Genomic DNA, 13,545 nt, shown 5'->3' with positions numbered 1-13,545 from the left:
GGGACTCGATCTCTGGTCTCCAGGATCACGCCCTGGGCCGAAGGTGGCGCTAAACTGCTGAGCCACCAGGGCTGCCCGGGATCATGTTTTCTCAACCAAGATTTCCCTCATTAGTAATACTCTGGGAATGCTAGCAACATCTGTAGCTTCTGGAAATCTAAAAATGTCTAAACTGTGATAAAAATGGAATGAGAGAAACTGAAGACCTTTGGTAGGTCCAAACCGGACTTTGGAGCAGAGTCAGATTATTCAGGCCATGATCGTGGGGTAATTTTTCTTCCATATATATGTTCTGTTTGGATTCATTGGGAATTAACTCACAGTTCTGGTCCTGAACAAAAGTAAAACTCTTGGTTTTGGTGAACTTAGGCAGAAGTGTTTGCAACAAATACAACAGGCCTGTTCTAGAGAGTCAAAAATTCTGGGCTCAACAAACCCATTTGAGGCTCTGTTATGGTATTTCAGCACTCAAGGCAGTTATATCACCAGCTGTGAGGGCTGTAAGTAAAACAGAGTTTATCAGGCTTGCTTTCTGTTTAGCTGACAGTGTAAGCTTAGAGGATAATGCCTGCAAAGCATTTTGAGCTCCTCGGAAGAAAAGCCCCATGTAAGTTCGAAGTATTGTTATGGGTTATAAAACAGCAGTTAAGAGATTTTGTCAGAGTATCTAGACAGGTGAAATTGGATTAAAGAGGATACTGTCTAGACATATCTTTTTTTCTTCCTGCCACTTGCAATAGGACATTTCTCTGTGGAAGCTGTGGACACACTTCCTGCTTGATATCATTGAGCATCTCTTAGCTGTATGGCACTTACCTGACATCTCTGTTTGATGTTTTACAGTTTTTATGTTATAGTTTCAGTTCACATCAAGCCCAACAATGAGACACCGAACCACGTCTGCATCCCTGTTGCAAACACCTGTGTTCGGTTTTTTGGCGGACACCTGTCAGGTTTTCACTATTGTTAGGTGTCAGAATTCTCAACGGTGGCCATGCCAACATGTGACTTGATCTTAGTAAGAAGACTATGAAAAAAATCCATTAGGTCCATGACCAGGGAGCTCACTCAAGGCCAGACTGGGCATCCTGAGTGCAGAGGGACACCCTTAGCTAGTGCTGGTTCAGCAAGAGCGAAAGGGAGTTTATGTAATGTGTGTCGTGCTTGGGAGTGGGAATAGTGTGAAGTGGTGGGAGGATTTGTTGTCTGTCACTAGAGGTGGTTACTCAACTGTCATTATTGCCCACTTGATTGCTGTTAGTGTCACTGCGAATCCTTGGTGTTATGAAGTAATCCGTGTCAAGTCATCCTGGGAATAAGGAAGCATTAGTTGTGAGGATGTACTTTCCATTCCAGGTGACAGACACAACTTGAAGAAATTTTCAGGCTGAACTCTGTGAACCTTTCTTACCAGGACTGCAGTGTTTTTTGGAGATTCTCAGGAGAAATAGAATTTTTAAGTCTTTGATCACTATTATTGGTATCTGTTATATCTGGTAAACCAAGACCAATTCCTTCTTATAGAGGTTCATTTTTATTTTCTTTTTCTGTGTTATTTTAATATGAAATAATTGTGTGTGTGTGCATGTGTGTTTGTTTTTTTTTTAAATAAGTATTTTTTAAAAAATTTATTTATTCAGAGAGAGAGAGAGAGACTGAGAGGCAGAGACACAGGCAGAGGGAGAAGCGGGCTCCATGCAGGGAGCCTGACACGGGACTCGATCCTGGGTCTCCAGGATCAGACCCCGGGCTGCAGGCGGCGCTAAACCGCTGCACCACCAGGGGTGCCCCTTTTTTCTTGTGTGTGTGTGTGTGTGTGTTTGTTTTACATTGGTCTGCATGCTTATTTAGGATTCAAATAGGCGAAAATAAAATTTGGCGTTTAACAGAATTACCAAAATCAGAAAGCACTACCCTGTAACCTTTAAATACAACATGGGAGTATAATTTGAATGAGTTCTTTATTTTATTTTATTTTATTTTATTTTATTTTATTTTATTTTGAGTTCTTCCTTTAGATTCAGTTCTTTGGATCAGTGGTCTCCTTATGGTTTTTGGCACAATTATTTGTTGAATATTTATTTCATATCATTGCCCTCTGTGTTCAGAGCTGTTCATGACATCATTGTTGCTCTTGGGTGTAACTAGTTGAAAGACTGGCTGAAATACAGATGACTTTCTCTTTAGTTTTTTTTTTTTAAGATTTTATTTATTTACTCATGAGAAAGAGAGAGAGAGGCAGAGATACAGGCAGAGGGAGAAGCAGGCTCCACACAGGGAGCCTGACATGGGACTCGATCCCGGGTCTCCAAGATCATGCCCTGGGCCGAAGGTGGCGCTAAACCGCTGAGCCACCCAGGCTGCCCTCTCTTTAGTTTTTATGAACGGAAAATTAATGTATACAACTCCGGTTTGCTTTGTACCTATTGTTCTTTTTAAAATTTTTTTAAAATTTAAATTCAATTTAGCTAACATATAGTGTATTATTAGTTTCAGGGATAGAATTTAGTGATTCATCAGTGGCATCTAGCACTCAGTGCTCATTCCATCAAGTGACCTCCACACCTGTTGTTCTTATATTTTGCCTTTGTGCTTGCTGCAAGATTATTTGGAGAATGTTTTACTAATTGTTTATTAATTGTTACTCTGTGTTTCTTTAGATGTACCCCATTGTTAAAAACCTGCATTTAGTTCATTGTTTATGCATTCATTCACCTGTCCATCTGTTCAACAAATACTTTTTGAACACTGCTGATGGCCAAGCACTGTGCTTATCATTGGTGATACAACAGAGGACAAGATCATCTTTCCTTTTATCCAGTACTTTTCCACCTTTCTGGGTCAAACTGCAATAAAATACATTACTTTGGTAATATTTGGAAAGGTGATCATATCTTTTTGTTACTGATCGTTCCACAGAAAATTGCAGCAGGGTACCGGTGACATCCTATTACAGGTGTTTAACAGCTACAAGATGATTATAGGCTCCTACAAAATAAGAAAATTCTCTGGTTGACAAAGATAAGGAGGAAATAAGGTTATACTAAAAGCCTCACTCCAGTAAGGCTTGTCTTCCTCCTGTCTTCTCAACACAGTTCCTGAAACATCCTTTTTCTAGAGCTATCTATCTCCTCAGGCTTGCAATATGATTCCTCAGGTACTAAAAGTGACAAAATAGTAAACCTGTTAAGTTCCTTTGTGTTGAAGGGTGCGGTTGGTGGTATAAGGGGAAGGCTTTCCTTTCTCATCTCCCATGGCAGTTGGGGCCCTTCTTTCCTTCCCAGTATGAAAGGAATCCTCCAAGAGAATACTCCTCTGATGTGGAGTAAACATTTCATGTTGGGCATTTCAGGACAGGGAGGAGGAGACGGAAGGCTCTACCAGGGTGGGTGAGTGTGGGAGAGATTATGAGACATGTTGATCTAAGCAATGTCATTCAAATCATCTCACGAAGGTAGTGATCAATTTGTTGGCCATGGCTTGCTGATGTGCAGCCTGACTTTTTGAGATCCTTTTCATTATTTTTAGTTCTATGCCTTATTTTTTCTGACTTTTTTTTTAAAAGACTTTATTTATTCATGAGAGATACAGAAAGAGAGAGAGAGAGAGACAGAGAGAGAGAGAGAGAGACAGAGACACAGGCAGAGGGAGAAGCAGGCTCCATGCAGGGAACCCGATGTGGGACTTGATCCCAGGACCCCAGGATCATGCCTTGAGCCAAAGGCAGACCCTCAACTGCTGAGCCACGAAGGGTTCCCTATTTTTTCTGACTTTATTGAGATATAGTTGAGAAATAAAATTGTATTTAGAGTGTACATTTTGGTGACTTGGTAGATGCATAACATTGTAAAAGAGTTCCCACCATTGGATTAATTAACACAGCCATCACCTGACATATTTACTTTTTTGGTGTGAGGACATTTAAGCTTTGTTCTCGTAGCAAATCTTAGTGATACAATACAGTGTTATCATCTGTAGTAGTCACCATGTTATACATTAGACCTTTAGACTTTATTCATCTTAGAGCTGACAGTTTGTACCCTTTTACCAATCTTTCCCTGTTTTCTCCATGCTGTAGCCCCTGGCAACCACTTTTCTACTTTCTGTTTTTATGAGTTAGACTTTTTTTTTTTTTTAATTTAGATTCCACCTATAAGTACTACCATGTAGTATTTGTCTCTCTCTGTCGAACTTCTTTCACTCAGCATAATGTCCTTCGGTTTCATCCATGTGGCAAATGATAGGATTTCCTTCTTTTTAAAGGTTGAATAATATTCTATTGTATGTGTATCGCATCTTCTTTATCCATTCATCTGTCAGTGGACATGTAGGTTGTTTCCATACCTTGGCTATTGTGAGGTATGTGGCTATGAACACCGGAGTAGAGATATCTCTTTGGAATAATGCTTTTTGCTTTCTTTGGATATATACTGAGAAGTGAGATTGCTGGGTTATACAGCTCTATACTTTAAGGGGGAGGAATTAACTGAGCTTATTGCAGGTCAAGTAGAAGTTGTCCTTGGTAGGTGGTAGTGGTCAGTGGTCAACAGTTCAGTGATGAGAGCTGAAAACTCAAGGGCTTTACCTTTGTGTTCCTAGGGGACCAGTATCATATTGTCACAATCATTCCATCAAGTACAACCCGTTTAGGTTTGTGGAAGGAAAAGGCAGCTGAAAGTGATTTTATAGTGCTTTAAAAATGAAGATACGTTCTTTTTAGTCTATGGCCAGTTTCTGTCTGCAGGAGGAAAGTCAGGAAAGCCATCAAATAGTTGTGATGATCCCTGATAGTTTTCTCCAAATTCCAGTGACCCCATACTTTTTTCTCTATCCAACTTCTTCCTCAGCTTCTCTTTAATTAGAGTCCCTGGTCCATCTTTATTTCTCCTCCAGCTTTACTGGGATATTATTGACATATAACATATGTCAACATATATTTAAGGGACACAATGTGATGATTTGATACACATATATATTGCAAAATGGTTACCCCAATAAGGTGAGTTAACATTTCCATCTCCTCGCATAAAGACTATTTTTTTCAAGATTTTATTTATTCATGAGAGACACACAGAGAGAGAGAGAGGCAGTGACACAGGCAGAGGGATAAGCAGGCTCCATGCAAGGAGCCCGATGTGGGACTCCATCCTAAGACTCCAGGATCACGCCCTGAGCCGAAGGCAGACGCTCAACTGCTGAGCCACCCAGGCATTCCATAAATCCTATTTTTTAAGAGTTTATTTATTTGAGAGAGAGAGAGACAGAGAGAGAGAGAAAATGAGTGGGAGGAGGGAAGAGGGAGAAGACTGCCTGTAGAGCAAGGAGGCTGGCAAGGGAGTTGATCCCAGGACTCTGAGCTAAAGGCAGATGCTTAACCGACTGAGTCACCCAGGTGCCCATAAATACTATTTTTTTTGTGGTGATAATATTTAAGATCTACTCTCATAATAACTTTCAAGTATGCAATACAGTATTGTTAATTATAGTCACCATACCGTACATTATATCCCCAGGACTTACTTGTGTTACTGTGGGAGTTTGTATTACTGTGAACCCTTTGCCTGGTTCATCTTTTTTTTTTTTTCTTTAAGATTTTCATTTATTTATTTGAGAGAGAGAGAACAAGTAGGGGGAGTGGTAGGTAGAGGGAGAAGCATATTCCCCATGGAGCAAAAAGCCCAAGGCGGGGCTCAATCCCAGGATTCTGGGATCATGACCTGAGCTGAAGGCAGATGCTTAACCAACTGACCTACCCAGGTGTCCTTACCTGGTCCATCTTTAATCACTTCCTTGACACACAGTCAACCACCTCCCTTCCCACATCCCTCCGCCACTGAACTCTTCTAGCAAAATTTGCTGCTGGTTAAATCTCTCTGCCTACGCTAGTCTACCACCCATGCCTGAACCCAAGCAGCTGAATGTGGCTGGAGAAAAACACAACCCCCTCAGCCTGTCTCACTTTAAATTTATGATGTTACATCTCAGGTGGGCCCATAGGGCTGCCTGCCAGTCCTATCACATTTCCCTGGGGAATTCACTTGCCCATTCTCCAAGATGACTATTTCACACTTTTTCCTCTCACCTCCAAACACCAACATTTCTTTTTTTCCTTCTTAGTTTCTTATTTGACTGAGAAAACAAAAGAAATATGAAGACAACTTTCATATATTCCCATCACCAGATCTATCCTTCTGCCTGCACTCGTGCCCACTGCAGTGGAGGAGGTGTCTGTGCCAGCCTGTGCACTGGATCCCATCCCTTCTCAGTCACAAGAAAGAAACAGCCTTATACAGTGGCCACTATGAGACAAGCTTAGTCCTTAGTACTTTGTATATTAACTCATGTAACCATACAACAGCCCCGAGAGGTAGGAAGAACCCCAGTTTTACAGATGAGGAAGATGAGGTACAGTAACGTGTCCAAAATCACAGAGTCATAGTACTTTGGTGTGGCTTGAGTCCATGTGTACAACCCCTTGCCATACCTCATCTCCAGACATTCCCCAACAGCCCTCTCTCCTGAGTCATCATTACCCCCCTGCCACTAGATCTTACCCATCAACTTACAAGCGAATTCTAGTATCTCCTATTTTCAGAAGCTACCCTGGACCCCCATATCTTCCTCTAGCTACCCTCTTCCATCCCTCTTCTTTTTTCAAACATTTTTGTAGGTTTTTTTGTTTTTAATATTTGCTGTATCTACTCCCTTTTTTCTCTTTTTTTTTCTTATTTTCTTTTCAACTACTCTAGTCTTGCTTTTACCTCTACCATTCCACAGAACAGGTCAAATCACTAATCACTTCCAAAGTGTCGACGCCAGCAGTAATGACAATACCAGAGGGACATTCTCAGTTTCTTACTCAGGCCCTCAGAAATGTCTTATTATTCCCTTGACTCCCTCCACTCCACACTTGTCTTGGTTTTTCTTCCACCTCAGTGGTCACTTCTGTGTCTCCTTTGCTGGATCTCCTTTTGCTGGCCAACTTCTAATTGTCCGATTGCCCAGGGCTTGGACTGGACCACTTTTCCTCCTACCCAGACTCATTCTTTTGATGATCTCAGCCAGTCTCAGGCTGTAAATATTATTTCTAAATTGATGACTCTTAGATGTTTATCTCTAGCTTTGATCTTCATTAGGCTTCCAGCATTTCCATTTGGAAGTTGTAGGCATAGGGATCACACAATCTGTCTCAAATAAAATTCTTGATTTTATTCTTTACCCTTTAGTTTCCATCTTTAATAAAGTGGAATCTTCCTTCCACATCACACATCATAATTATCAGTAGGGCTCTACTTTGAAATTACCTTCACATTACATCCCAGATCTGATCACTTCTTCCTGCTTCCAGAACTATATCCTTGTCCAAAGCACCATCATCTTATTCCCTGGTTGTGAAATACCCTCCTAATGGGTCTCTTTGCTTTGTCTCTTGCTCTGATATAGCTTGTTTCTCACCCTGCAGCCAGTCATTCCTTATAAATATGTGTCAGATCTGACCCCTGCTTACCCCTCCCACCTCATTTCCTACCCCTTCTTGTTCCCAGCCCAGTTTTTGTCATTCTTTGAACACAGCACACATCTGCATCAAGGCTTTAGTTTCTTTTCTTTTTATTTTTTTAAGATTTTATTTATTTATTCATGAGAGACACAGAGAGAGAGGCAGAGGCACAGGCAGAGGGAGAAGCAGGCTCCATGCAGGGAGCCTGATGCGGGACTCGATCCCAGGACCCCAGGATAACGCCCGGGGATGAAGGCAGGTGCTAAACCCCTGAGCCACCCAGGCATCCCAAGGCTTTTGTTTCTGCTGTTCCTTCTGTTCCCTGTTGCCGGGAATGCTCCTGTAGATATTGACCTAAATTAAACAATAGAATTCATTATTTTGATATAATCTCTGTTCAAACTTTACCTTACCAGAAAAGTTTTCCTTGATCTCCCCATCCAAAAAAAGCAGAGATTGACATTTTCCATCTTCTTATCAGTTTTAATCAGAGTGTAATGTTGTATCATCTGTTGTGAGCTGTGTGTCTCATTGAGTGGCATATTCGCTCCAGGAAGGCAGAGACGGTACTGGTTTATTCCTAGTGTCTGGAACTAGGTGTTTGAGAAATAGTCATTGAATTTTTGGAATAGTGAGAGGTATTAAGTCCTACAAAGTTAAAGTTTTTATAAGAATGAAAAAGATAAGATGTACTATTTTTTAAAAGTTAAAAAAAAAACCCCTGTAAACACAGGTGAAAAGGAATCTGTATGGAGAATATTGTCTAGAAGCAGAAAAAGAGAGTGTCGGAATTCCTGTGTAGCTCTGATCTTCCCTCTTCCCTTCTCCACCATTTCATGTGGAGAGCCAAGAGAAGAGACCAGGGGAAGTTTCTCAGTTTTGTGAGCTCTCATCTTGGGGCTTCAGGGTGTATCCATGGTGAGGGAGGAGCCTTGAAGTATTCCTAGAAAATTAAAATTGGTGAGGCAAAGTGAAACTGGGGATTTTCTGTTTCCTAAATTCACTCCACTTGAAGCATTGAATGTGACAAATTGTGAATTTAATTCTTAGGATGATGATAATGATAATGATTTTTTTCAAGTGTGCTTTTCTGACTGCCTTCGATCAATATCCTATTTCCTAATCTCCTTTAGAGTTGAATTGAGAATGTTGATGTAGTTGTTTCCACTTTCTTGGGTCAATTTTCCAACAGGAGCCAGGAGTGGATATATGTACCTCTCATTTAACATCTTCTACTCACTGATATGGAAGGAGAATAGAAGGAAAATTATGCCAAAATAATGAATTTTTTTGTTTAGTATTATAAGATACAAAAGGATTGGGACACTCTTGAAATTCTGTTAGTATTTTAGTGTACTTTCTCATGGGCAGATCTTTTTTTTTAATATTTTATTTATTTATTTATTCTTGAGAGACACAGAGAGAGAGAGAGGCAGAGACACAGGCAGAGGGAGAAGCAGGCTCCATGCAGGGATGGATCCCGGGACTCCAGGATCATGCCCCGAGCCAAAGGCAGGCATTCCCCGCCCCCCCCTTTTAAAATTAAAGTATAGTTGACACACAATGTTACATTAATTGCAGCTGTACAGCCTAGTGATTCCACAAGTCTATACTTTATGCTATGCTCACCACAAGTGTAGCTACCACCTGTCACCATACAGTGCTATTACAATACTATGGGCTGTATTTCCGATTTTGTGCCTTTTATCTCTGTGACTTATTCATTCCGTAACTGGAAGCCTGTATCTCCCACTCCTGTTTGTCCAACCCCCGTGCGTTTTCCCTCTGGCCACCATCAGTTTGTTATCTGTATTTATGGGTCTGTTTCTCCTTTTTGTTTATTTGTTTATTCATTTGTTCTGTTTTTTAGATTCCCCATGTGAATGAAATTATATGGTATTTGTTTTTCTCAGTCTGACTAATTTTGTTTAGCATAATACCCTCTAGGTTCATCCGTGCTATTGAAAATGGCAAGATTTCACTCCTTTTTATGGCTGAGTAGCATTCTGTGGTGTGTGTGTGTGTGTGTGTGTGCATGTGTATATCACATATATATGTATATATATGTGAGTGTGTGTGTGTGTGTGTGCATATATATATCACTTCTTTATCCATTCACCTGTCCATGGATACTTGGGTTGCTTTCATATTTTGGCTATTGTAAATAATGCCACAGTAAACATAGAGCTGCATGTATCTTTTTGAATTCGTGTTTTCATTTTCTTTGGGTAGAATTACTGGATCATATGGTATTTCTATTTTTAATTTTTTGAGGAATCTCCATAAGTCTTCCACAGTGGCTGTACCAATTTGCATTCCTACCAACAGTGCATGAGGGTTCCTTTTTCTCCACATCTTCACTAACACTTATTTTTCTCATCTTTTTGTTTCTAGCCATTCTGACAGATGTAAGGTGATATTATTGAGGTTTTGATTTGTATTTCCCTGATGATTAGTGATGCTGAGTATCTTTTTATGTGTCTGTTGGCAATCTGTATATCTTCTTTGGAAAAATATCTATGCAAGTCTTCTAATTTTTAAACTGGATTATTTGTTTCTTAGGGGTTGGGTTCTATAATTTCTTTATATATTTTGGATATGAAATTGTGGGTACATCTTCAGTGACCTCCAGCAAAAAAAGGGAAGGGATGTTTCCTACCTTCGTAAATATAAACTAATAAAAATTTATATTTCCTGAACTGTGACTCCATGTACACATGCTCTCTAGTAATTATCTGACCACCATACACCTATGGTGAGCACATGATCTTGCAGGGCCCACATCACCCAACTTTGGCTATGAAATTTGTTTGAAAAAGTCAACTACAATTATTTTGTAGTGTTTGGGTCATTTCAAAAGATTCATATGTAAGCATTTACTGTGTTCCTTTGTGTTTCTTGGTGATTTCTTTTTTCCTAGAGGGAGAAGAAGATGAGGATGAAGAGGATGAGGAGGAGGAAGAGGAAGAAGAGGAGGATGAGGAAGAAGATGAAGAAGATAAAGAAGGAGAGACCCTGGATGAGAGCTTGGATGGTGATGCTGAGCTGCCTGGGTTTACTCTCCCTGGCATCACGTCTCAAGAACCTGGCTTGGAGCAGGAAAATCTGGGCCCGTTGGAGGGAGCTACCTACCAGGTGCCAGACGCTATCGAGTGGGAACAGCAGAATCAGGGCCTGGGTAAGAGTCACTCGTGTTTCTTTCTTCCTTCCCCCTCTCCTCCTTTTATTTTCTTAAGGTGGCAGCTTGCTTTCTTGGCATCAATTATGGAGCAAAATGGACTTTCTGGTTATGTTTATGGATGGTTCATTTCAGAAAAGTTATCAGTTTTTTCTTAGATGTTTATATTTAGTGTGCTCTTAAATAGCTAGCCTCCAAATAGTCTCCAGCTGCCCACTGAGAGCACAGTTACCTAGTTTTTGGAAGGAATTCCATCTTTCCTTCCCAGCTGGAAGACAACTATTGGTTTTGGGAGGACTTCCAAATGGAGAGAAGACATGAGTAACCAGTGTGCTGAACAAGCAGCGTGAATGGTCTGCAGTCAGAAAACAAATATATGGAGTTACCTTCTGTCCCTGTAGAATTTGCTTCCTAGGGGAAATTCTTCCCCCACTTCTGAGTGTGCGCTCAGCAGGCTTGTTACTTTTCGGTTTCTTCTTAGGTTTTATTTGGTTGGCAGATACAGTCTCAGTTTAGCAGTCAGTGTCCAGACACCTATGTACTTGCTGTCTCTCGGGCATGGCCCAAATTATCCTGGAGAGGCTCCATGGGTGCAGGCTGACCTCACCTCTGACACTCTCTTCCCCATCAGCAGGGAAGCTCCTTGGTCTCTCTCCTTTTGGCTTTTTCTAGAGAGATGCTATAAGCTCTGGTGATTCCTTGAGGCCTTACTCTCTTCACTTGAGGTAAGATGATCTCTTCTCTAAAGAAATACCCTCTCTGAAATTCTCTTAGTCTTTAACAGTTAGCCCCTTTTACAACCTTCAGTGCAGCAGAGGTTAGGTTTATTTTTTAATTTTTTTAAAAAAGATTTTATTTATTCATGAGAGACACCGAGACATAGGCAGTGGGAGAAGCAGGCTCCCTGCCGGGGAGCCAGGACCCCGGGATCACGACCTGAGCTGAAGGCAGATGCTCAGCCACTGAGCCATCCAGGCACCCCAGCAGAGGTTAGGTTTAAAAGTCACATAACTAGTGTTTGGCAATTTCATTGAAAATTTGGATGTTGGTCTGGAACTTTGTTCTGGAATATCATGCTAGTGTATTATGGTGCCTTGGTTGAAATATCCAATTTCGAATCTTATTGCATATGATTTTTTAAAAATCATTCTCCTCTCTCATGAAAACTTTTAGATCAGTGGTGAGAAAGGGTGAGTACATTAATACAAGTGCAGAGCAGGAAAATCACTGTGTCAAGTTATTGCATGATTGTGTAGTTTAAAATAAGCTCTTTTTAAAATAAGATTTTGTTTAATTATTTAAGAGAGCACGTTCATTTGTGCATATGAGTCGGGGTGGGGGACAGAGGGAGAGGGAGAAGCAGACTCCCCGCTGAGCAGGGAGCTCCATGCAGGACTTAATCCCAGGTCCCCAAGATCATGACCTGAGCTGAATGCAGATTCTTTACCAACTGAGCCACTCAGGCACCTTTTTTTTTTTTTTAAGATGAAATTAGACTTGGTAAAACTTTTAAAGGTTTGTGGTCTAAGGAGGAATACTTTTCTTTGATGAATAGTTTTCCTTTTGATCTGGTTAATTAATTCATCCAACAAACCTCACTGAGCACCTACTCTGTTCCTGGCACTTTGCATGGGGACAGAAAGGAAAGCCAGAGTGGTGCCTTTCTTTGATTAGAGCAGAACCCACTTCATAAAGTTTCAGTGTGGGGAGGGTGAGTTTTATAATAAAAGTAGGTTATTAGAGGACAAAACAGAAATGTGGAAGGGGGGTCCTCTTATCCTGCCTCCTGATTCCAGCCCCCATGCATAGCTAAGTATTTTTAAATTAGAGATACCAATTTAGTGATTTATTATGCTTTTTTTTATAAAGATTTTATTTATTTATTCATAGAGACAGAGAGAGGCAGAGACACAGGCAGAGGGAGAAGCAGGCATCATGCAGAGAGCCCGACATGGGACTCGATCCAGGGTCTCTAGGATTACGCCTGGGCTGCAGGCAGCGCTAAACCGCTGCACCACCGGGGCTGCCCATTTGTTATGCTTTTAAAAGTGATTCCCGTAAGTCCTGAGGGTTTTTTTTTTTTAACATATCAGAGTTTTTCTTATTATAATTATTTACCATTTCTCCAGATATGTCTTACCTTTTACTGTCACTTCCTTTTCTGATAAATTCATTCTATCAACACGTTTTTAGCACTGAGTTTCCTGAAAACCAAAAAAGGAACAAATTGTCCAAGCTGTTTTTTTTTTTTTCTTTCTTCCCACTATGGGAAGACTGTGTTTGAGTAGTGTCTGGCACTAGAATTTTATTTGCTCATCACCTTTTTCTTGGAGTCACAGGGATATCTCCTAGTCACTCACAACCAGTAATAACTTCTGGATCAACATTAATTGATAACAGTTTTCTAAATACTCTCAGGTCAGATGAGGTAGAGGAAAACCTCTCCTATTTGTGATGGATTTTGTGGTAGGTGGAATAGTGGCTCCCCAAAGATGTCTGTGTCCTAATCTTTGGAGCTTGTGAATTTATGTTTCATGGCAAAAAGGACTTTAGTGAGGTGATTGAGTTAAGAATCTTGAGATGGGAGGTTATTCTGGATCATCTGGGGGGGGGGCAATATAATCACATATGTCCTTATAGGGGGGAGGTAGGAGAGTCAGAGTCAGAGAAGAAGATGTGATGTGATGAGAGAGGCAGAGGTCAGAGTGATGTGGTCATGAGCCAAGGAATGCTAGCTGCTCCCAGAAGCTTTAAAAGGCAAGGACATTGATTCTCCCCTGAACCTCTAAAATACAATCCTGCATATACCTTGATTTTAGCTAAGACCCATTTCAGACTTTTGACCTGCAGAACTATAAGATGTTAAATT

At 40.7% G+C, this 13,545-nt stretch overlaps 1 protein-coding gene across 3 annotated transcripts in view; it reads left to right on the top strand.

Moving 5' to 3' along the window:
- The window catches only part of ARMH4 (armadillo like helical domain containing 4), a 159,014-nt gene that overhangs the window by 69,613 nt on the left and 75,856 nt on the right, over positions 1-13,545 (top strand). For all 3 annotated transcript variants that reach the window (XM_026000616.2, XM_072761649.1, XM_072761650.1), the window contains one exon: positions 10,419-10,676. In XM_026000616.2, the coding sequence (XP_025856401.1) occupies positions 10,419-10,676 (258 nt within the window). The remainder of the gene's footprint in view (positions 1-10,418; positions 10,677-13,545) is intronic.

Source organism: Vulpes vulpes, chromosome 6, assembly GCF_048418805.1.
Source record: "Vulpes vulpes isolate BD-2025 chromosome 6, VulVul3, whole genome shotgun sequence".
NCBI classification, from domain to species: domain Eukaryota; kingdom Metazoa; phylum Chordata; class Mammalia; order Carnivora; family Canidae; genus Vulpes; species Vulpes vulpes.
This window is presented reverse-complemented; position numbering and strand designations above follow the sequence as displayed.